Here is a 24182-nt window from a genome sequence, read left to right as displayed (position 1 = left end):
AAAAGACTCTTTGCTTAAACATAGACAAAAACTAACACTACAAAATGGTATAAAAAATCCCCAATAATTATTAAATATGTGAAAGCAAATAGCAAATTTTCTATGTAGTATTTTTGCATAAAAGTTTTCAAAATTATTTGCAATTAGCTCTGGTTTTTTTTTGTTTTTTTGGTTTTTGCACATTTTGCATTGAGGTATTTAACGATTTATAGCAGGTATTAGGTGTACATAAATATATGTGTATTTGCAATTCTCATTCTCATCTTGTTTTCTTTTCTCAACTTTTTGCATCGCTTTCTTCTCTCATTGTCTTTTATGTTGCTACTTAATTTTGAGGGGAATTCCTCCCATGCTCTGGGGGAATGGGGGTTTCTTTTTTCTTTCTAATTATGGCCATATGATGGCTTCACATGTTTCGGTTTCCGTTTGGACAACGTTGGAAACTATAATTTAATAAACAACATTTTGAAGCTGCGCTTCTTCCCCTTCGGTGATGCCCCTTCTCACATTTCTCTTTCTTACGTTAAGTTTCCAAATAAATATACAAAAATAGGTTTCTTTACAAGATTAACGATTAACTTAGGCTCTAAGATCTACCCGCCCCTTCACCCCGCCTAGACCCGGCACTGGGCCGCGAATTCGGCCATCAGGGCCGGAGACTTGAAGAACGCTTCCTGCTTGCCGTCGGGCATGTAGAGATCGCTGCGATCGTAGCACGTGGCCGTGGCCCCAATCTGTGTGAAATACTTGACACGCTCCCGCGAGTTGCAGTCGTCGCCCCAGACGACGGCGATCTGGCCGAGGTCCTTGGCCCGCTGCAGCATCTGGGCGGCGTTCTCGCCGAGGAAGTCCTCGGCATGGGGTGCGGTGCCGGCCAGCTCGAAGGCCTGGGCATTGTTGACGGCCGCCTCGAAGGTCCTCGTTCGCAGGTCAAGGAACGGCTGCCATTTCTTCGTCTGGCCCTGGGTGAGGTACATCACAGGAAAGACGTTCTGCTTGAAGCGCAACATGGTGCACATGTCGGCGTCGAAGCTGGAGAAAATGATGGGACGCCCGCAGCCATGCTGGATCACCTGGTGCAGCACACGGTCAGCAAAGAAGTTCTTGTCGATCGTCTGCTCGGCCTCGCTGCCACCGCCTTGGCGACGCTGCGGCCACTTGATCTCCACATCGATGCCCAGGGATTTGGGCAGCTCGTCGAGCACCTCCACGAGGCGCGGAAAGATGCGATGTGCGGGTCGGGACTCGGCATTGTGCGAGGGATACTCCACCACCCGCCCATTGATCACAGAGAAGATGCGCAGGCGCTTGAGCAGCTCATAGTTGATGTCCTTGATCAGGACGTATTCCAGTTGGTCCGGCTTGCTGATCTGCTTGCCAGGCGGGGCGGTGCGCAGGCCAAAGTCGTGATAAATCACTGGGACTCCGTCGGCCGTGAGGTGGATATCCAGCTCAATCATGTCCGCATGGTGCTCGTGGGCACTCAGGAAGGAGGCAATCGTGTTCTCCCTCTCCGCCGGGGCATCGGCAATGTAGCTCTTGCCGTTGCCGCGATGTCCCACGTCCAGATTGGGCCAGCTCTTGGGCCAATAGTGGGCATAGGTGGTCTTGAAGTCCAGCGGCGAGTACCGGTACGGCTGGACAATGACATACGGCAAACGGAGTCGGGCCAAGGTCTCCTCGGCATCGCTGGCCGACTTGATGCGCAGATGGAGGAGTCCCTCGCTGCCCGTCAGCTCTGAGCTGACAAGACTGGCGCTGCCCAGGAGCTCGTTGGACATGGTGTAGCAGTCCAGACGGAAGTGCTGCTGCAGCATCTTCTCCAGCGGCACAGTTATGTGGAAGATGACAATGTCGCCCTTGGTATAGGGCACTCCGAATGTGGGTTGATTCTCCAGCTGACTCTTGCCGTATTCCTGCTTGGTGTACTCCACCTGGAGGCCAGCGGTCATCTCCACGGGCACGATCTTCAGCTGGACATGCTGGGGGTCGAAGGTTTCGATGTCGTGCACTTGGAACATCTTCTCGCTGTTGAACTTGAGCTGGACAATCACCTCGTGATTGAGCCAGCCGCGATGGACCTGCGGCTTCAGATCCACATTGTTCGCGGTTATGCCGAACACGTCGATCTGGCTGCACTGAATCTCCGAGCAGGGACCCAGGGAGCGCGGCTTGAAGTGCGTCTCCCAGCGGCGGATCTGCTTGTAGCCGGACAGATCCTCCACGTAGACAAAGTAGCGGTATTCCAGCTGACGACACGACTGCAGCGGCACCGTGGCCTGCCAGTTGAGCTCGTCGAGGGAGTCCAGGGGCACGCAGCGCGAGAGCTGCCACTCGCCCAGGGCCTTCACGTCGCCAGTCAGTCCCAGGCGCTCCTCCGGCGCCAGGGGAGTCTCCAGTCTCACGTTGAACTCCCTCAGCGTCGGCTTGCAGGAGGCCCCGGCCCCGGCACCTGCACCTGCACCGGTGACTGCGCCGGTGGCCGACGGCTCCAGCTCATTGGCCGTTCCATACTTGATGAGGGCGCCCGGTGGCACGGTGGCTGCCTCCACGTATGCGGCGCACTGCAAGGAGATGGAGGCATAGGCCAGGATTAGTACGGTGGTGTGCCACAGGGCCATCGCTCAGCAATGGAGACTAGACTACGACTGAGGGCACCGCTGCCAGCGGTCTCGTTTAATAAACCCAACCCACACTGTCTCGGAGCCGAGATTAAACGTTGACCCCTTGCGGATTTCGTTTCGCGCCCTGATAAAGTTTCACTAAGCGGAACGCCGAGTGTCGCCGTTCGATTTAAATCTCGCCCCCATTCCCCCCCTCTGGCTGGGTATTTAGAAACGAAAACAGGTTCGCGCGATAAGCACGCGTTTTTAGTCGCCTCCGTGCCGTGCTCCAACGAGATCACGTGTTTTGCACTGAGGCTCCCGATTCAAAATCAGACTGGCTCACAGATTAATCTAATCAAAAACCCATTAAAAAGAAAATCTATTCTATTTAAGCAGCTGTGGTGTGCTGATTATTCCGCGCTATTTTTGAATACATTAAAATATTCCCAAGCTCGAGTCTAATCTACGTACGAGTACAATGTGTTTTGCGTAATGGATCTACTATACGTTAGCATATATCAAACAGTTAGATGACAAGAAGATAACCCCACCGACGTCTATTGGGCAGTGATTTATTTCCTGCTAAAAATTGATTTTATATTGCAGCGACAATCAATGTCAAAGTCATTATTGTTTTTCTGATAAACGACGGGGACTTTTCGGAGCTATGAATAGGTATATTTTAGAATGTTTCTCTTCCAATTATTCACAGTTCCACACATATTTGCACACACTGTTGTTCAATCAAATTTTGTTGGTGGCGAAAAATGCAAATAAAAGCACGCGTTTAGAATCGCTTCGCTCGATGTAAGCGTTTTACCTTTGAGCGAACCGCATGAGATCCGCAAGGAATCAAATGCACTTTTTGTTGCTGATGGTGGTGGTGGTGGTGGTGGGGGTGCTGCTGCTGCCATGGCAGTTGATTGGTGGTGATGCAACTTCTGCCTAGGATTAGCCGACACTTGCCGTGGGGTCTATGACAAATGGGCGATAAATAGTGCAGTCGCCATAGCCAAAGTTTATGTAAGTGGGCTGAGCAACCCATATATTATTTCTACAGACACGTGTCGAGAGCAGCCCCTACAGAATACACTAAAGAGGCCGCAACAACGCCACCCACCTATCGGGCAGAATGTACAAATCGGTTCTGCTGCCTCCACCGCCTTGGCAACATTTCAAAAGATAACTAGAAGAGACTGGGCTAAAGAGTCGCGTGAGCTAATGAGACCCCAAATCGGTGAAATCGGTATATGTATATAGTAGTGGTATAGTATGGTATATAGTTTTCTTAGTTCTTTCTATATTGTAGTTTTTCCGCCTTTATGTATTTTTGGCTGCTTTGCGTCAAAGCGCGGGCGCGTTTCTTGAGCGTTTCGCGCGCGTTTCTTCTCGTTCTTGGCACAATTAGCATAGCCTTGTAAATCAATCGGTGGGCCGTGCCGCCTCAGAAACGGCCAACAAATATCCAAAAGCTCTCCAATGGTTGTTTTAATTTTCAACGCAATCGTTTTGTTTTGTTTAAATTTCTGATTTCTCAACTTTATGCTAATTTCCGTGTGGGATTTCGAGCTTTTTTGTCGATTTTCTGACGCTCGCTCGCTGCGCCGGCTGACATTCACGTGTTGAACAATAATTACCGTAGCTTTAACGCACGCGCTCTCTACTCTCTCAAGCGTTTTCGCACATATGTTCTTTGTTATGGGAAATTTTAGAGTCGGAAAGCTTCTCTGCCGCTTCTTGGGAGGGAACTTTACTCCTTCTTACTTATACTTAGTCTTATCTTATTTTTAGCAAAAAAGCTCTGCTGGCCATCTGTTTGGCAGGGGGCTACAATTACAGCCTGATTTCTTATCAGGCCCCAGCTATAGGATCATATATCAGCAGAACGTTTTATTGCATCTATAAGCTGGAAATTGAATCTAATCGCATCCATCGCAAAGGCAGGAGGCACTTGAGGCACTTGGGGTCGTTCTCGGTCTCTCCGTCTCTGAAACCTCTCACAAGCACACAACTCCAAGCTAAATTGAATCACGTGAAACCTTATTGCAGCATGTGGCATGGCTCTGAAGAGCTTTCAAATAAAATAAACAGAAACGCTGCTGTCTATGGGGTGGGTCGATTGTTTTTACTTGGAAACAATTGAAATTGGAGGTTGGAGTTATATGAGTGCTACTCCACGATACAATTTCCGTTTCCCTTGAAATGACATCATAACAAAACAGACACTGCCATATCATTATACTATGCCGGACAGAATTCTATACAGAATGTAAATATACACACTCTTAGTATTTCCCTTGTTGCCCATTATCTCCAAGACCAATTTAGTGCATTAACCCTACACTCTCTCTCTCTCCCTCTGTCCCCCTCAATATATTGATTTTCATATACTAAAGACATGCAAATGTCTGATGACAACAGCAGCGACCTTCACAGACCCCCCAAAAAGTCAAAGCTCAAACACTTGCATTTTATACTAGAGACTATAAAACCATACACACACCCACACACACACACCTACATTATACCCAGCCACAACAATCACTCCACTCCAACCATATATGTTTGTATGTTTGTATGTATCCCAAAAGTACAAATGATTTCTGGTTTTTAGGGTATAGGTTTTTGTTAATTACATTTTGCATGTGCTCGTCCGAGCTTTGGTGTTCCATCGGGGTCAATATCATGGGAACGGACATCTTACTGGGGTTTGGGTTTGTTTTTGTGTTTGAATTTTGTTTCAGGTAAGAGGTTGCTTTGGTCTGGTCTGGAGAACCAACGAAAAAAAACTTATATCACAGTTGATTAAATTATTATATTTTGCACTATACGCGCTTTATATGCGCAATTGGTTTCCCTTTTGTTTTTGTTTTTTTAGCTAGGCAAGCATTTTGTACTTGGTTTAGTTTTAAGTTGGGGCTCTTTTATGGTTGCTCCTTTGTTGCTATTATTTATGTTTTTTGTTTTGTTTGGTTTGGTTTGGTTTTGGTTTTGGTTTAAAGGTTGGTTGGGACGCTGAGGACGGTCCGTCGTCACTGCTCCGACGTTGCAGTCGCAACTGTTTCAGGCTCTTTTGGTGTGCGCGCAATTTAAACGATTTCTTTTTATCGAAAATGTGTTGGAGAGCTTTTGCCTTTCGCGTTTGCCTCTTTGCCCGTTCCGTTCCGTTTTCTTTGTGTGTGCGAGAGGCAGAGGCAAAGCCAGACACCAGAGACAGAAAGAAACAGCGACGTTGGCGATTTAGGTACAGTTGCGGCTTGCTCGGGGCTTTTTCGAAAATGTTGTTGGCCTCAGAAAAACAGAAAAACAACACAACACACGATAATGAAACAATAAAAAAGATCCCATGAAGATTAATCGAATTAGCAATGCCCTGAAACGTTCGTCTAGAATCAGAGGCATAATCATAATAAGATTGATGAAGAAGAGAGATTGCTAATTATTTAGCACAAGAGTCGAAAAGAGCGAATAGAAGAAATAGCGAATAGAAAAATACTATATGTATTTGGGATACGCAACTTATTTTAATTAGCCAACAATCGACTTGGAATGCTGGAGTACTCTAGAACTATCAGAAGCGTTTCGTTCGCAACCCTTTAATATCCTTAAGTACGACCGTCTGTAGATAGAAAACCGTCCAGACTAAAGCCATAAAACACAATTCTAAACCAAAATATATTAAAAAAAATACTTTACAAATAATTCCATATCTCAAGTGAAATTCGTCACACGGAATATTCGTGGTATAGAATTGATTCGTTAAATAGAAAACTTCTTTGTATGGAAGTTCGTAATAGAGAAATTCGACTGTGATAAAGTACAATAACTCTAACCCCAACTTTAACTGGAAAACCCACCGAGCTACTTGAAGTTAGTAGGTAAACCCGTATACCCCTATCGATTAGGGTAGCTAACTATAAAACTCCTACCGATAGGATTTTGATTTAGTTTGCGTCGTACAGCAGAAAACACGCTATCTACCCAAAAACGCAAAAGCTCCCGGCTCACGGCTCGCTCTCGAGCACAGATGGGATGACGACACGAGAAATATAGTGGGGACCGGACCGGACTGCGGGAGCAGCAGAACCAGGGTGAGGGGAGGGTGGATCCATGCCACGAGGAGGGAGGCTTATTTGCTCCAAAGGCCAAAACGTGTTGGTCGTGTGCAGCCGTCAGACCTGCACGTGAATTGCTCTGTGCTTTGAGGGGCGTCGGCTGGCTGTCGGTGCCTGCCGGGCCCTCGTCGTAGTCGTCTGTGTAGTGTTTACTGATGCTGAATGGGCATCCGGACAAAAGCTCTCTCCCGCTCTGGGCAGCGTGGCATGGCATCGCTCTCCCACAAACCGGTTTGCGTCGGTTGTATGTCGATATTGTTGTTTTCCTTCAGTTCGGGTTTGTTTACATCCCACTCTGCTGATAAGACAAGAACTATACACTCCGAGCATTATTTTGAAGATATGATACGGGGGAGGGAAGCTTTTTCCGTGCGCAAAGTGGAAATCGCTTCGAAAGTAAAGCTTTCCCGGTCAAGGTCTTCAAAATACTACGTATCTGTCGATCCTAATCTAATAATTTCATTTCATGTTGCTAGGCGCCGTACAGCCTGTGTACGTCCATGTAGTCGTCTCTGGCTGCCGGATATTATAAATAAAACTAAAGTGCCCTTGTTCTCGGCGCCTCAGTTCTCCCTTTTCTCAGATTCCTTTGTGCGCTCTCTCTGTCGCATTATGTGTTCATATAAATATACATTTCGATTTGATTTATAATAATTAAGGTGTTATTTCTTTATATTCGAGTCTATAATCATTTTGCTATAGAGGCAAACAAACCGCCTCATCGGGTCCAAAGTACAATTGCTGCTTGCTTGCTTGGGTTTGCACGTTCAAATATTTAACGGTACGGCGGCCGCTCACGAAAGCTTTATTCTCGTTTGTCTCTTACGCACACCCACGTTAGATATATGTACATACATACACATATGTATGTGTGTGCCGCGCCCCTTCTGGGAAGCCATTCGCGTCTAATATTCAAATGAATCTCACTCCTGATACGATCTGATCCGATCAGATGCGATCCGACCCATCCGATCTGTGTGTTGTTTTCCTATGTGCATATGTATGTATGTATGTATGAATGTTGTTATCCAACATGATATCGGTCACGTTGCCTCTGGTGTTGTTCGCCAAAACAATAATATTTTCGTGTTGTTTTATACAATAAACATATATTTTGTTTTTATGGCTACAGCTGCGACTGCCGGCTTGTTTACAGCTCTCTCGAATGATTCTTGGACCTTGTAACTGGCAAAGCAAAATGAACAAATATTTGGTTTAGATAAGCAGAAGGAGCACACCAGAAGGCACACAGTTTTCATTGTGCAATCAAACTGCTGTTCGACGATGACCTGAACAAGCACGTATCTTATTCCTGAGAAATGCACTTGTAATCTTGTATGTATATCTTATATATTGTAGAATTGATTAAAAAATTTGAATTTATTACAAAACCCACCCATATTTGATAAAACGACACTTTCATATTCCAAAACATGATGGAAATCTAAGCTATAAACGTAGAGAACATCTCATACCTGGTGATCAGACATTTGATCAGTGGATCCTTGGATCCTTGGAGTGTTTTCCGAATGGCAATTGGCAGCCCTTGGGAAAGGTCGTTGCACTTGAAGCACTTGAAGCTTGATTGCTACACGTTTACAATGCCAGTAGAAAGATTGCAGCGATTGCAATTCTTATCACACGAGCGTCGAAACTTGTACTGATGATGTTGATGATGTCGATTTGAAAACCGTTGCTCCAACTTAGAGAGTACTACTAAATAGGAAGTCGCTCGGTGTCGATTTGGCCGCTTCCCCGTCGTACCAGACGTCCGAACAGCGTAAATACAATTAAATCAATTTAAAACAATAAAAGTAGAAGCAGCAACAGCAGCCGCAAGGCAGCAGCACAAAGAGACAATGATGGATGGATGGATGGATGACAACATCCCGGTGCAAAGATAAGCGAGAATGAGGCATCGTGTGGCTGGCTGGCTGAGTGTTTCGTTCGTGAACACTGGCGAGAGAATCGCGAGAGTGACCTAAAAGATTAAGAGATTATTAGAGTCCGGTACGCCAGTCTATAAGAACTTACATTTACAGCCAACTGTACCGTCATTCAAACACAACACACAACACAGCACCCACATCACGCTATTGGCAGAGTTCCCGTCTCCGTATCGACGGCGGCGTCGGCCGTGTTTGTCTCAATGTTTGCATTAGTTTTGGCTTCAGTCTTTAGTGATTCTGTGGTTGCCTCCACAGCGTCTGTTGCTTCTGCTGCTGCTGCTGGCGGTGCATTTTCATCAGTCTTTGTCTTGGCCTCACGCTCAAACAGAATGACCAGCTCCGTGTGCGTCGTGTGGGGGAACATGTCTACGGCCACAGCGGATTTCGGATAGAAGGGTTCGCCCTTGTAGTGTTTGGACTCCGGTCTGGCCAGCTCGATGAAGTTCCGCTTGGCGCTGTGTGGATTGCAGGAGACATACACCAGACGATTGATGGCACTCGCCGAACGAATGGCAGCAATCGAACGATTATCTACAGAGGAATGGAAGAATAAATTGGTTATAATACCCAAAGATTGATTTCTGCTGGAGCTTACGCAGTCCCGCTCTGGGAGGATCCACCACGGCTATCAAATCGACTGGCTTTCCTGGCTCCTGCTCATACATCGCCTCCCGCACCATGCTCTTGATGAAGTCGTCAGCGTTGCCCGTGAAGAACTTGCAGTTTGTGATTCCGTTCGCCTCGGCATTGAATTGCGCATCCTTGATGGCATCTGGTACGATTTCCACGCCCAGGACCCGCTTGCAATGCTTAGCAAAGGCCAGGGCAATGGTCCCAGTGCCACAACAAATGTCCAGCATGGTTGTGTCCTTCGTAGGAGCCACCAGATCAATGGCCTGCTGATAAAGCACATTGGCTCCTTCGGTGTTGATTTGGAAGAAGGCCAGGGGACTGATGCGAAACTGGAGTCCCTGAATGGTGTCTGTGATGTGTGTGGTGCCCAGGATATGGTCGACGGGGTTAACCATCTGGCCAGCCTCGCGATGCTTGACATCCTGATAGTACAAGGAAGTGCACTTGAAGGTGGCATCATCCTGTTCACTCGCGTGCTCATAGAAGGACTTTAGCTCCTGCTTTAGTTCCTGCTGTTCGTCTTCACTCAGATTGGAGGAGTAGATGCCCGCCACCAGCATCAGCTCGCCCGTGGCGCTGGAACAGCGCACCATCAGCTGCCGGAAGTGTCCCACATTGCCATCTGGATTGAAGGGCTGGAATTTCGATTGCCTCACAAGCTTTTGAAAACTCTGGGCTGCCCATTTGGCTTGGTCGGGCAGGTGCGGCAGATCCTGAACCTCCGCCACCTCAACAGAGCCATCGCTGTAGCTGCCCAAGCGGAACCCCACCACGACTTCGCCTTCCGAGTTCTTGCCCACAGTAAACTCGTTCTTGTTCCTATAGCCATTTACCGTGGGCGAGGGCAGAACTTCATTGAATTTAAAGCTATCCAGATGTGGCTTCGCCTGGGGATTGATCTTCCTCAGTTCTTGGGTGTATTTCTTCAGTAGCGTGGACATTTCCTCCGATTTCTGCTTTAGTTGATCATCGTAGGTGATACCCGCTAGTGGACAGGTGGCCTCTACGGCTGTGCGTTGACGTTTCGGCTTGCCATCGGTGGCGCCTTCTGCCGCTCGCTTTTTCTGCAGTGGATCGGCGGATGCCTTTGCTGCCAGCGCCTTCAATACCCTTCCCTTCCACTTGTAGCCGTTTAGTGTCTCCAAGGCTCTCTGCTGGTCCTCCTGGGTGCGAAAGCACACAAATGCAAACTCCTTTCTGGTGGGGGACTTGATTTTCGTCATGTCCAGCTTCAATGTATTCTTCAGTAGCTTTTTGAACTCCTAAAACGGGAAGTGGTTTAGTGTCTTGAAAAGAGGAACATACGGATGTCTCTTGCTTACCCCAATGCCAAAGTACCCCATATTCTTCACTTCTATTTTGTATATTTCCGACGTAAACTCATTCCGCTCCAAATAGGCGTACTCCTCGCCGGCCTTTTCCTGGTCGGGCACGTCGTTGGAGGCAGATTGCTCTACCGCTGTCTCCTTTAGTGGAGCATCATTTGGCGGCACTTCAGATGGCGTTTCTTTAATTACACTCTCCATTATAGTCCAATTCAAACGAAATTTGAGCAAAAAATATTCAAAACAAAAAACACGTGAAATAACATGTGGAACCGATATTCTGATATTCCTCTAAAGCCCCCTCTATTTAAACAGTTCAACTACTTGATGTAAATGGCGAAAAATATTAACGATTGTACATTCTTCTTGTAGATTCATGACATCTTTCCTCTGAACGTAAAAAAAAAAACGATCTCTCTCCTGAACTTAGCTAAAATTATTAAATTTTTCAATATTTTCGGTGGAAAATTAAAATACCCGCTTGGCTTGTAATGGGTTAATTGGTGTCCGTCAAGGATTGGAAACCTTATTCCTCGATTTTGATTTTCCATCGAATATTACTAGCTAGATTGATCTCTCAGCTCTGCCCACATAAATTTATCCGATTGATGAATCAATGTTCTACAAAATAGGCAAATTTCGACGTGAATACCGTAAATGGCCAACCTGCTAGATGGAAAAAACATGAAAAGAAAAGAGATGCAAGCTTCTATAATATTTATCGCACTAAAATATCGCTATAAACATGCCGATAGCTAACAATAAGTTACTCGTAGCTATAAAACTCGGCGCATATTTTAAAATTTAAACATTTCAATAATAAAACGTTTCTTATTTCGAATCAATTGTAAAAAGTTTATTTCGAACATTTTTCTTCAAGGCTATTCGCATTCTTTGACCTCTTCAAATCGCTCTAGGGCTCTATTTAGGATTTCTTGACGCTCAGCCAGCAGCTGCTGCATTTCGGGTTCATGTTTCATAATGTTTCCGATCTCCACCAGCAGCTCCGATGCCTGTTTGAGTTTTTCTGCGCACTCCACAGGGTCCTCTTCCACGCGCAAGGCCTGTGCCACGAGGGCCTCCTCCAGGTCGATCAGCAAATTGCCCCGAAAGATGCTCCAGCCGCCATCGAAAATGTTGGCCAATTTGAGGAGCTCCTCGCAGAGGTCCACTTTTCGACTGAGCGACTCTTCGCTGAGTTCTGTGGGGACACGACACTCGGGTTACTACCGTATACGGAAATCCCCGTCAACCGCCGATCTGCTTACCATCCATGGTGAATCCTGGAGCATTTCCATACAGCTGAGTGAGGGCATATTTCGCCTGAAGGACATGGGTGTTGGTCTCATGGAGCTCCACTCGATGGCGATAGATGAAATCCTCGAAATCCACGGGTGTCGTCTTGTCCAGCGCCTCAATCTCTTGCTGAAGCTTGGCGTCCGAGAGCAGCACTTCCTTAGCGGATCGCTTCAAGTTGCATAGCTGGCACTTCCAGTTGGCCGTATTCTGGAGCGGATTCACGGAGATGATCTGCGGGGAAAACGGTTTATAAGAACATATTCCCTCGACCCATGCTGCTACTGACCTTTCCCGCCTTGCACTTAACGCATGTCTGTGCCCCGGCAAAGGTGCCTAGCTCTGTGGGATCCTGACACCTGGCACAGGCGCAATCGAAACACTTGGCTTGCCGCAGGTGTAACCGTCGCTGGATGGTGCTCCTCAGGGGTTGGGTGTACGAAATGCTCAGGATCTCGCCCTTGGCAATGGGCCGCTTGGCCAGGAATATAATGTTCATGTCGTCGTCGAAGCGATGCCGCATGTTGGGCGCACAATCGTGTGAGATCATGGCCGCACCGGGAAAGAGAGCTCTCACCTTTCGCCGTTCTCGGGGCTGTCGCAGCTCGAAGGTGTTGGTGTCCAGGATGGCGGCAATGCGCAGGATATCCACCTCCGACCAATCGCGCATACCCAAAATGGTTTTGATGAACGTTATGAGATTGGCCCGCAGAACTTGGTACAGGGGTGTCGCCAGGCGCTCCTCGAGGTGATCCTCCAGGGCGGAGAGGCGGGCAAAGCCCTCGGGATCGCTGGCCTTCAGCTGCATGCAACGCAGCAGCATAATCACGCAGTAGGCGGACTCCTTGCGCTCGTCCTCGCCGGGCGTGTAGTTGATCTTCGACTGAAAGTTACTACCGGACATGAGCTGGCACTCTGCTCGATGGTGGGGCGACTCCTCGCACTCCCTCCCGCACAGCGGCCAGCTGCAGGAGCTGCATTTGTAATAGTTGCCTCGCTGCTTCTGCGGGGCTAGCAGATTCCGATGGCAGCCCAGGCAGATGGGCGCCGAGGCCACCTTGGGACCCAGCAAGAGGGGTGCCTCCCTCAGGATCTCCTCCCCAATCTTGACGTCCCTGGTGGCGCGCAGATGCCGGCCCAGCGTCTCGTTGGTTGCCACCTCATAGCACTTGCACTCGCGCTTATGACCCTGCTTCCAGTGCTCCTTCTGGTGCTCCCGGCTGCAGTAGACCACGCTCCGGCAGGCGGCACACAGCTGCGAGGCTTTCGCCTGGCACAGGGCACAGGATGTCAGCGATGAGGACATTTATGATCTGATACGATGGTAATCTTCCACTGGTCTTCGGACTAATCTTCCACTGTCCTCTCACTGTATCTTTTCCTGGATCGCCGTGTGTTTGCGTAATGCGCAACGTTTGAAAATTCACTGAAAATCCAACATTTCTACATCTCTAGTGTTCTGTTTTCGGACTCTACTCGCGATCTGCGATCTCTGTCTGCGAGAACTTGTATTGTTTTGTGGCTCTGCTGCCAAAAAATAAATCCGATCCAATGGGACGCTCGAGAGAACTCCTCTCTGGCTCTCTCCGATCTCCGATCTCTTGTCACATGGCGCACGACGATTTAAATTTAGATCTTATATCTCTGTGTTGTGCTGTGTCGTTGTTTCAGAGTCAAGACAATGTCCAATTTGTACGGCAACATTATTAATGCCTTGGCTAAAAGTTGATCTTTCTCTGCAATTCTCTGCAATCAGCTAGCTTTTGTCTTGCAGTCAGTCCAACGGCAGTCGTAGCAGTCAGAGTTTGTCTGACGCCTTCCTTTCAAACCTATGAGAATAATTCTGGTCTGCTGTGGTTTTTCAAGCTCATATTTTAATATCTCTCTAAAAGATATTTGTAAATATAATGAAAACCGAAGTCGGCCAGCAGCTTAAACATTCATTTGCCGAAAATCCAAAACTCCTCCTGAAACTTTCCTAAATTCCTAAATAAACAATGGTGATCCCATAATTGTCCCCCCTCTATGACAATTATTTAAAAAAAAAAACAACTCTCGAAATCAATTAATTCCATTTTAGCAATTCAATAATTTATTTAGTATTTCTCATTATGTTTAATGTTTAATTGGAAATCAGTCTTTTTTATTTAAATAAGAGTTAAATGCATTTTGTTTTTGTGCTTGTTTCGTTTCGTTTCATTTCATTTGATTTGATTGGATTGAAATTGATTATTTGATTGATTGATTTTAAAAAAAAAGTTATCGCATAAAATACGTGGTATACAAAAAAACTATAAATTGAACTAAAATTGTTTGTTTTTGTTGTTGTTGTTAAGTTGCATTGTTGCTTGTCTTGTTGGCGGTTAGTGTTAGAAACTAATAATAGGGTTTAAAATTAAGTTGGCTTTAAAAAAAAACATAAATATACACGATCGATCGGTAGAAGATAACTTAAAACTCTCATAAGGAGATACTTAGATACATCTCCATCTCCATCTCCTTCTCTCTCTCTCTCTCTCTCTGCCTGTCTCTTTCTATACACCTAAGAAGCGCTGCATAAAATTTCATATTATAGACAACAATTTCATTTAATAATTTTCACTAAACAATAGAGTCATTTTCCACACATTTTCCTTCGGTTTTTGTTTTAGTTTTTTCAGCAACACAAAATGCTTGGGGCAACATGCTGCCAGCTCTCTGATACGTGATATGTGTTGCGGCAACATGCTGCTAGGTCGGTTAGCATAGCAAAAAAAAGCATACGAATGTGTTGCCAAGGCAAAAGGCGCGTTAATTTTGGTTTCTTTTTTTTTTGCATAAGCTACAAGAAGGCTATATACGATACGATATATGCATGTATTTGTGTATGTGTACACCCCAAACACCCCATTTGGGGCAAGGAGTCGTAAGTGGTTACCAAACGAAGACTGGGAGGAGTGGAAGGATCCCCCTCGTTTCCAGATCCTCTTGTAATATCGTTTTGCTGATTCGAATACATATTTTGTTGGGGTGGTATTTTGTTGGTTTCGTAGATGGATGATAAATGCTAACTTTAAATTACAATTGGCGCTACATTAATCATTAGATTAGACTGAAAACATAAGCAACATTCAAAAATACATAGTTTATAGTTTCATTCGTTCTAGTGGTAGTTATCCTTTCTGTGGTTTCATTCAGACATCCTGCTGCTCCTTGAAGTGATGGTAGTGATGGTGGATGTGCTCGTGCACATAGCGATGGATCATCGAGCTGGAGGCACTGGTGTCCAGCTCCACCTCTTGCTCTTGCCCCTCATCGGCCTCCAGGGCCTGCTGCTGTTGCTGCTTTCCACCACTCTCGGTGACGGCCTCGGCCACGGCCTCACCCACATCGTCGTTCAGATCGATGAGGGTATCGGTGCTGACCACCTTGCTGGGTGTGCTGTGAGTCAGCGGTGGGCTGGCCGGCAGATCCTCCTCCTCGCTGGCCAAGAGGTGCGCGCACTCCAAGGCATCGCCAAAGATTTTGGAGCCTGCGGAGCTGGAGCTCGAAGTGGGAGGACGCTGCTCTGCTAGAGATTCCTCCTTCGGTTTCAGTGGCTGCTGCTGCTGCTGCTGTTGGTTCTGTTGCTGCTGTTGCTGCTGCTGCTGCTGATGGTGATGCTGCTGCTGCTGCTGCTGCTGCTTGTGGCGATGCCGACGCTGCTCCCGCTCCTTCTGCTGCAGCTGTTCGCTGAGCTTGGCATAGATGAGATTGCCGTAGTTCTTGTAGTCCTTGCTGGACCGCTGCTGCTGTTGCTGCTCCAGTCGCTGGTAGCCTTGCAGCAGGCTCTTCTGATTGTGACTCTTCTTGGGTATGGGCTGCACTGTGGCCACATTGCTCGGCGTCGGCGGTGGCGAGTGGGCGGCCGATCCGCCGCCACAGATTGTGGCATGCAGGAACGAATCGTAGCCACAGAGATTTAGCTTGTTGTGGGCACTGTTGTGACTGTGCTGGGCGGCCAGTACGGCCGGATTAATGGCCAGCTGCTGATGGTAGATGGGTATGTGCGGTTGGGGATGGTCGTGTTGATGATGACCTCCCCCCACCTCGATGACCGCCGGAGGCGCTGGCACCTGTGCCTGTGCCTGTGCCTGTCCCTGTGCTTGTGCCTGTGCTGGCACCGGAATGCTGCAGGTGGCTGCCGCCGGATGGTTGCTGCTGGACAGGGACAGGGACAGGGTGCAGGGTGGGGGGCTGCAGCTGAGCGGAGACTGGGGGGCGGCAGGACTGTGGTTGGCAATTAGTGTTGGAATTTTCGATCCCGTACTGGAGCGTTGGCGTTGCTGTTGTTGTTGTTGTTGTTGTGCTGCCGGTTGCCGTATGGGACTCACATTGGCTTGGGGTTTTCTGTGTGTGTGGCAAAAACAATTTGACTTCAATTAGTAGCTGGTTGGCTGATTGCATGGGCTATTTGTCAGGAATGGTTATGGATGGTTAGTGTTTCAATTAGGGATCCGAGTGGGGAGGGGGGGGGAATGGGTCGCCAAAAAGTTTGCAGAACAAAAGGAAAATGCAAAGAGCAAATGATTTATGGTTGATTGGGTGATTGTGTGTTGGGGATTGGCGATTGCTGATTGGCGATTGGCGATTGGGGATGCTGCTGCTGCTTACCCATTCAGCTGAAAACACAGGCGATTCTTCTCCATGCTCTCCCTGATGATGCTTATCAAATCGTTTCGATTTAGAGCCGATTTCCAGCACTCGGCCGACTTCCGCTGCTGCTGCTGCTGCTGCTGTTGCAGCTGCTGATGGTGGGATTGATGGGGGGGCCGTGGCTGGCGCAGCTGCACTCCGTCCAGCATTAGCTCCCCCGCCTGGGGCGGTGGCGACACCGAGGCACTCTTGTGTGCCGCCTGTGGCTGCTGCTGCAGCGACTGTTGCAAGTGGCGGTTCTGCCAATTGCCGGAATCATTGCCCACCGAGAGGCTGCGCTGGCGCGTCTCCAAGCAGTGATCCTGGTACTGTTTTTTGTGGTTCAATTGTTGGTGGTGGTTGGTGATGGTTTAACCAAAAAATAAATATACAAATAAAACATAATTCAATTAAATAATAATTAAAACAATCAAAATGAATGCAGAACAAAGCAAAGCAACAAAAACAAAAACAAAAGGCGACTTTTTGGGTATTGGGTCTTACAATGGAGGGTGGGGGGGAGGGTCGGGTCGGTCGTTGTGGCCATGAATGGTTTGAGTCGTTTCATAGCCACAATTCGATTTTCGGATTTGATTGGATTGGATTTGGAAGTTTTTTTGTTTTTGCCATGATTTGTTTGTCTGTTTTACCTTGTGCCTACCTTTTGTTTGCGCGCCCTCCGCAACATCTTCACGCGCTGTGTGGCCTGCTTCATGTAGATGTCCTGCTGCCGCTGATGGTGCAGCTGGCGGTGCGATGAAGGACAGTCGGGAACCGTGGCCTCGTTGCCCGCTGCCTGTGCATCCTGTTTGAGATTCAACATATTCTCGTAGGTATTGTCCGGCGTGTCGGCACAGCACAGCTGCTGCTGCTGCTGCTGCTGGTGCTCCAATTTGGCGCCGCTCTGGTTCTTCTGGTATCTGCCGTGATGATGGTGATGATGGTGGCTCTTGCTGCCAGCACCCTTGCTGCCGCTCCCACTTGGCTGCTGGTCTGCTGCATGCGACTCCCTCTCCCTCTCTCTCTCTCTCTCCTTCTCCCTCTCCTTTTCGCTGTTGCTGTCATCGTCCTCGTCGTCGGACTTAATCAGTTTGCGCGGTCGATACCGATGCTGGCGGCGTGTGCCGGCGGATGTCGTTAGCGCTCCACCGCCGCCGTTGCCGCCGTTCATTTGTTTCGACATGGCTGCCAGGCCCGTGGGCAACTTCTTCAGTTTGTTGTTGTTGTTGTTGTTGCTATTGTTGTTGTTGCCGAGTGCTGCCGCTGGAAGGGGCACAGAAGCGGGGACAACGCCCATCGCCATCGCCGGCTGCTGTGCGGATTTCGATTTGCCCTCGGGACTGACGGTGAGGCGCACATTGATTGTCTTGCTGCCACAGTGGGGCACCACCACGGACTTGCCAATCGACTCGTATATGGTATACACAATCCCCACAATGTCGTCCTTTGTTATCTTGCCATGATGCCCGTCCAGATCGTAGAACGTGAACGAGAACTGCAACGGCTGCGAGGACTTGCCACCCTCCACGGATACGTCGCAGGTGAATTCCTGAATGGATAGATTTTTTTTATGAGTACGAGATAGATTGGAAATGAATAGATTGATGGGGGTGACAGGGGGAGAAATGGAAATTCTCTACTTTCTATCTAACAACACCAGAGACCACTTCGTGGCATCGTAGTGCTAACAATTTCTCGCACCACATCTGCAATCAACTTTTGGGCAGCAATTTCTCATGCAGTAGCTGCCACAAACAAAAATCGCTAATAAACTTTGCAACATTTACAAGCATACATCTAACTATTCCAATTGAAGGTGCAACATGTTGTGGTGCCACACATAAAAACAAAACAACAATTAGGACAGAGCAAGAGAGAGAGAGAGGGAGAGGAGAGAGAGGAGACCACTGAAACCAGTCGAAAATTGTGGCCATAATTTGACTAAATATTTAATTTGCTTGCCACTAAAGAAGCAGAGTGGCAGAGTGGCAGTGGCAGCAGAGATTCTAAAGGGGTGTTGGGGTGGGAGGCGGGGATGGGGATGGCCCATTACCATTGATAAAGTGCTGCCCAAAGCACACAGCATCCAAAACAGTTGCCACTCTCCTGCTGCTCCTCTCTCCCTCTCCCTCTCCCTCTCGTATAAATAAATATAATTTTCTTTTTGGCTGCTACTGCTGCTGCTGCTCTCCTCTCGGCTTGTAGATTTTTAATTGCCTCTGAGTGCTTTTCGTGTTTGTTGCTTTGCTTTTAATGGTTTTTATTGAATTTTAATGTTTTGATATTTTTTTGGCGAACAGAACAGGCACTGAACACCGAATAACAAGAGAAGAGAAGAAGAACAGTAGAAGACTCTCCATAACAGCAGCAGCAGAGGAAGAGAATGCTCCATCCTCAGTGGGTGGTAATTGAAAATTGCCGGCGCCCTTGTGTTAATGAAATACTTTTTCCCGCCTCCCCTCCCCACCCCTCTGAGACGAGTCTTTGTGGGTTGGAACAGCAAATGGAGAGTGAAGCAGCAGCAGCCATTGAAATTTTAATTAAAAGCACATTGAAATGTTGAGTTTATGGCCGATGTGCGTTGTGGCCCAGTGGGCCATGAGTTATGGCCAACACAGAAGCAGGAGGAGGGGGCTGTAATAACAGCATGCGAGTGGATTAAACTTGACCAAAACAACAACAACAACACAGCACCCCACAACACCTGGCTAACAAATGGAAAAACAAACATCATTTAATTTATCATCATCACATATTTATAAGCAGAAGACCCCTGCGATTTGGGGCCACAAGCAGGTAAATGAATACCCTTTCCCAAGAGCGGAGCAGCAGCAGCCACCAATAATCTCCTCTATCCATCTATCAGAATACACTTAGATGCCGTCACCACATCTGCTCTCTTTCGAGGACCATCCGTCTGTCTGAATGCATGCAAACGCTAGCCAACTCCTTCGAGCGCTTCTCTCTCTGGATGGTCCTCACCACAGCGACAGGCGACGTCACCTTATAACAAAATCCATCTTAAATATGCTCTCTCACTGCCCTCTTACTGCTTCCATTGGCATTGTTTCGCCCCCTTCTCTCTCTCAGTGTGGCCGTGCAGTTTGACACACGACTGGAAGTGTGACGGCCACGCCCTCTTGCCCTCTAGCCTGTGCTTGCTCTATGCCAAAGCCAGGAATACCCTTATCTGCTTTCAGTGTATAAGGAAGGAGTGCAAGTGAGTGCTCCATAAATATTTGGGTTATGAAACACGATGGGAATAATACAAATCCATAAATTCCGCCATAATTGAATGGGAGAATTGGAAATCAGAATCAGATTCGGAATCAGAATGGACTATAAAAATAAATGTTTATTGGATTCGGTCGGGGTTGGGGTTGTGGTGGGGCGGCTTTGCTTGGCAATTGATAATCTAATAAGCTTATCAAGTTATGGGTATGATGGAGTGATGGACTGATTGACTGATGGACTCACCTCCAATCGGATGCGCTCCTCCTTGTGGTGGTGCAAGTGACGCGAATGCATCTGCTGATGGGCTCCATGTGGAGCGGCTGCGGCTGCCGCTGCCGCATCGACCACATCCTCATCGACGCCTGTCGCCGCAGCCGCCGTCTGTTGTTGTTGTTGTTGCTGCTGCATATTTGCATATTTGCCGTGCTTGCCCCCGGAGCTGCTGCTGATGCGTAAATGCTTCGTGTGGCTGCCACTACTGCTCATGTCCTGCGGCAGCTGCTGCTGCTGGTGGTGGTGGTGGTGCCTGCTGGCATGGGTATGGGGCATGGGCATGGCCTGATGATGATGCTGGTGCCCCTGCTGCTGCTGCAGCTGCTGCTGTTTGTTGCTTGCCGAACCGGAGGCATTGCCCGGTGGCGTGGTGATTATATTAACCACCGGCGATCGCAGTTGTATATTATTGTCACGTTCGCTGACCAGCAGCAGGTCGGGCGGGGCGCTGCACGAGGAGGAGGCACGCACCTGGTGATACATCAGCTCCTCGGAGTCTGTGGTGCATTCCTGGACTGCAAAGACACCAGGGAGAAGAGGGGGAAAGGATACTTTTAATTAAAATGCAAAGTGGCATGAAATTGTCGGCATCAAAACAGCGCTGCCACCCCTACACCCCTCCCCCCAGCGGCTGCTGCTACTGCTCTTCTTTGGCGCTGTCTAATCCCCCACAGAAAAGCCCAGACCCCAGACCCCATTTCCATTTTGCCCATTTCCCCATTCCCCTGTTGGCGGCTTTTGGCGCCTTTGACGTTGGCTGCCTTTCGTTGGCGGCTTTTGCAATTTATTTGCAATTTGCACAAAGCGCATTACAACAGCAACAACGGGTCGCACACAAAAGTTTATGCCCCAACGCCAACACAAAGCGATGGCGACCAGGCGGCCAATGCCCCACCCCCACCCCTGCCGCTACCGCTGCAGTCTGGCACCCCCCTCGAGACACTTGAAAGGCGACTGTTCGGAGAGCATTCCTAATTAATGACGTCGTCGTCGTCGTCGTCGGCGGCGGCGGCGGCGGCGGCAGTGGCGGCAGTCAAAGTTTTCTTTTCTTTTCTGTTGTGTTTTTTTGGTTTTCTTTCAATTTTTAATTGAAATGGCTACAGTACTATCTGGCTGCTGTGGCTGCTGCGGCAGCTGTTGGCCAACAGATGAGCAGTCTACCACGCTACCAAGGCCTTTGGTCTCGGTTTTGGATCCATTCATTACTCATACGACGCGTAGACCACAGCAAAGTGGGAGAAATAGGAGAATAGCTGAACGACGGAGTGCTTTCTTTATCCATAAACATGTGTACATACAATATCCACTTTTTAGCCGTGAAAATAATAGCTTGATAAACTTCAAAGACCCTCCACTTGACACACAGAAATCCCAGCCACAAGCCCAACCTCACTAGCCCCAGTAGCACCATTCGCATTTAATTTACTTCTCTTTTTCCTTGGCCACCCACAAAACCCTACACCACACCCCAACACCCACCACCCACTATTCGTGGCCATTGTATCTGCTGCTGCTTCATTTTAATTAATTAGCGTGCTTAAAAACAAAAACAAAAAAAGCAAAAAAAACTAAAGAAAATTTCCACTTCTCGCCTTTGCCCCTCCCCTCCTCTACTCTCCCCTCCTTCGACACTTTTCGCAGCTGACCTAAATTTGTGGTTTTCGCATATTTCGCATTTCGCTTTTCATTTCTCATTTGAGAGCTGCGTCCTTGCCGGGCAGGCCCCGCCCAGCAGGACATGGCTTTTAATTGCATGAACATTATGCAAGCAAAGCAGTCCCAAGTTTCCATTTTGTGTAATTTTCCCTTCATTCTTTCATTTCTTTCTGTTGTTTTTGTTGTTATCCCCGGCAGGATTGCGCCAAAAGAGTTGCCGCTGCCGTTGCTGCTGAGGTGGCGACAATTGAAGACAATTAGCCAAAGTGCCTGGGAAATGAGCTGGTTGTCGAGTCCTGGGCCAAGTCCCTGTAATTGTTTGCACTGCGGCATTACGATAGCACACAAAGTTGCGGCAGTGGGAGTGGCAGCGGCAGTGGCGGGGGGGATGCGGCATGCCGTATGTTGACCCAGTTAACACTTGACAATATAGAATTGTAGGTTACCTCGTCTGCCTCGAAAGTGCTTTTCCACAGAGAATATCCCCAGAAACGTCACAAATGCCACCTGCTTTCTATATTTTTTCGTAACATTTTTGTGTTAAATTTTGTGTGTGTTTTATTACGGGACAATTTATAACATTTTGTTGTTGGTTTTTTTGTACAATTTATGCGCATTTTTGATTTGCACCACAAAACCCAGTCGCAGTGCCAGTGCCAGTGCCACACAAAAAGTTCATTAATTAATTATGCAAATCTTTCATAGAAAACTTGTGTTATCTACAGCATCAGGCAGGGACTTGATAATTACACATAGATACGTAGATACGTAGCTGCGTAGATACATAGACACAACACCCCTCCCCTTAAACCACAAAGATATGTTAATCAAGGGCCTACAGCACACGTCCCACATTCTACATCTCTGAAGCGGACTTTAATTGAGACCAAAAGCCAAGATCAACGAAAACCACTACCACACGTTCGTTCGGTGCTGAGGGACCGAACATTACTCATACGCCACGTAGGCCGTATTCAATTTGGGCTGTTGCTGTTGCTGTTGCTGTTGTGCTTTTCTTTTGATAGATAAGCCGCCAGCCGTGACGTTCCATTTATCATAGAAAATTCATGAAGCTGCTGCTGCTGCTGCGGTCACACATTTCGACATGGCCTTTGTGACCCCACCTCCCCCCCCAGGTGAGCCGTGAGCCGTGTGCGCCTAGAAGCCCTTGGAGCTCTTGGCCTCGGCTTTGGCTTCGGCCTCATCTCATCTCATCTTGTCTCGTTGTTGGGCAATGCTGGCCGTGTCTATTGCGGTCGTCATAGTCATAGGGATTGGAAGTGAGGCCGTGGTCCGAACGTCTTGATGGGGCTAATCATTTTCATTTTCATTTCCATTTTCTCTGCCGTGCCGTGCCCTGTCGTGCCCTGCCCTGCCCTACGCACACATTACGCAAATGTACAAATTCAATTCATTTTGCCGCCGTAGGCTTGGGAACACCAACAGTATCTAGTATCTTGTATGTGAGGGGCCCCTGATGGATACTGGACTTTTTCCTTATTTTCTCTCGTCTTTTTGGACTTGATTTGCTGCGAGTTTCATTAGGTTTTGTACCTATAGTATTTAGTACTTTTTTGATCCATTTAGATGTTTTATCAATCACACCTCGAGATTGTTTTTGCGCCACGGCGACCCCCTTTTATGAGTAACAATTGAAAAGGCATTTTTTGTAGGTCATCGGCGAGTCGTGCATGCCCCCAGGGCTCTCTGAGGCTGTCCGGCTGCCACTCTGGCCATTCTCCTTTCAATTTGTGCCTATATATCGTGTATGTATGTATGTCTATCTCTGTATCTGTTTTTGGAGTGGCTTAGGCCAAAGTTAATTTGCAAGGCGGCATGTTTCATATCAGACGCCAAAATGCTTTCCTGATGACTCAACAACAACAACAAAAGCAACAAAAACAAGTTGATTCCCATTGTGTGTGTCGGGTCGGCCACTTGAGAGCAAAAAACATGTTCTTTTGGTTTATCTTGGCGCCACGATCGTCGGCAAAGGCCGTGCGCGGTATTTGCTCAAAAAAAAAAAAGAAACACACACACACAAAAAAAAGAATGCTGAAAGAAACACAAAGGCGATAATTAAACGCAAAACAAAGCGGCCAAGAACAGAGAGAGAGAGAGGGGGAGAAAGAGAGACATAGCAGAGAATCTGGGAACCCGAGATCAGAGGCCCATCAACTGGTGGACCTTTAATTAGAAAAAGGTGTACCCACGAAAGCACACGAGATAATCGCACAAAAGAGTACCAAAAGTTGCATCCAAGAAGTGACAAGAGCCGCAACTCCACGACCAACTATGGCACGGAGAGTGGCCAAGTGGCAGAGTGGCAGAGTGGCCGCGTGGCAACCATTATTTATTAGACAGATGATGTGCCAAGACCCATGGCCAAGCCAGAAAAGATATAAACCAAAGATAAAACTTCATAATTGCGTCTCTGTGTGG

The 24182-nt window shown here is 47.8% G+C and overlaps 4 protein-coding genes and 1 long non-coding RNA gene across 8 annotated transcripts in view; 1 reads left to right on the top strand and 4 right to left on the bottom strand.

Annotated features, from left to right (window-relative positions):
- Nucleotides 1–136: 136 nt before the first annotated feature.
- LOC4811858 (glycerophosphocholine phosphodiesterase GPCPD1) lies at nucleotides 137–8325 on the bottom strand. 3 transcript variants are annotated; one of them, XM_001352883.4, is made up of 2 exons: nucleotides 5243–5694; nucleotides 137–2564 (listed from the first exon to the last, which is right to left on the bottom strand). In XM_001352883.4, the coding sequence occupies exons 1-2, from the start codon at nucleotides 5303–5305 to the stop codon at nucleotides 615–617; spliced, it is 2013 nt and encodes a 670-aa protein (XP_001352919.3). In that variant the 5' UTR covers nucleotides 5306–5694; the 3' UTR covers nucleotides 137–614. The 3 variants fall into 3 exon arrangements, with proteins under 3 accessions (XP_001352919.3, XP_015044005.2, XP_015044004.2); XM_015188519.2 differs by lacking the exon at nucleotides 5243–5694 and adding an exon at nucleotides 3427–3666; XM_015188518.2 differs by lacking the exon at nucleotides 5243–5694 and adding an exon at nucleotides 8197–8325 and having other exon boundaries at nucleotides 173–2564.
- On the top strand, nucleotides 2847–3412 carry LOC117185036 (uncharacterized). The gene is made up of 2 exons (XR_004470529.1): nucleotides 2847–3113; nucleotides 3175–3412. It is a non-coding gene; the product is annotated as an uncharacterized lncRNA (long non-coding RNA).
- Nucleotides 8326–8560: 235 nt separating the features above from the next.
- Nucleotides 8561–10933, bottom strand: LOC4811859 (tRNA (uracil-5-)-methyltransferase homolog A). The gene is made up of 4 exons (XM_001352884.3): nucleotides 10626–10933; nucleotides 9266–10565; nucleotides 8756–9201; nucleotides 8561–8702 (listed from the first exon to the last, which is right to left on the bottom strand). The coding sequence occupies exons 1-3, from the start codon at nucleotides 10827–10829 to the stop codon at nucleotides 8810–8812; spliced, it is 1896 nt and encodes a 631-aa protein (XP_001352920.2). The 5' UTR covers nucleotides 10830–10933; the 3' UTR covers nucleotides 8561–8702; nucleotides 8756–8809.
- Nucleotides 10934–11445: 512 nt separating this feature from the next.
- Nucleotides 11446–13424, bottom strand: SmydA-2 (SET and MYND domain containing, arthropod-specific, member 2). The gene is made up of 3 exons (XM_001352885.4): nucleotides 12214–13424; nucleotides 11897–12158; nucleotides 11446–11829 (listed from the first exon to the last, which is right to left on the bottom strand). Exons 1-3 carry the CDS (start codon nucleotides 13228–13230, stop codon nucleotides 11510–11512), a joined length of 1599 nt encoding a protein of 532 aa, XP_001352921.3. The 5' UTR covers nucleotides 13231–13424; the 3' UTR covers nucleotides 11446–11509.
- Nucleotides 13425–14275: 851 nt separating this feature from the next.
- Nucleotides 14276–24182, bottom strand: part of nkd (naked cuticle) — a 41124-nt gene continuing 31217 nt past the window's right edge. The window contains exons 2-5 of one of the 2 annotated variants that reach the window (XM_033384519.1): nucleotides 20055–20599; nucleotides 17239–18126; nucleotides 16557–16906; nucleotides 14276–16292 (exon numbers count right to left, since the gene is read on the bottom strand). In XM_033384519.1, coding sequence (XP_033240410.1) covers nucleotides 15098–16292; nucleotides 16557–16906; nucleotides 17239–18126; nucleotides 20055–20599 — 2978 coding nt within the window. In that variant the 3' untranslated portion in view covers nucleotides 14276–15097. Of the gene's footprint in view, nucleotides 16293–16556; nucleotides 16907–17227; nucleotides 18127–20054; nucleotides 20600–24182 lie in introns of those variants that run through there. The other variant, XM_033384520.1, reaches the window with a different exon arrangement.

The sequence above is a fragment of the Drosophila pseudoobscura genome, chromosome X, assembly GCF_009870125.1.
Source record: "Drosophila pseudoobscura strain MV-25-SWS-2005 chromosome X, UCI_Dpse_MV25, whole genome shotgun sequence".
Lineage (NCBI taxonomy): Eukaryota > Metazoa > Arthropoda > Insecta > Diptera > Drosophilidae > Drosophila > Drosophila pseudoobscura.
Note: the sequence above shows the minus strand (reverse complement) of the source record. Positions and strands in the feature narration are given on the sequence as shown.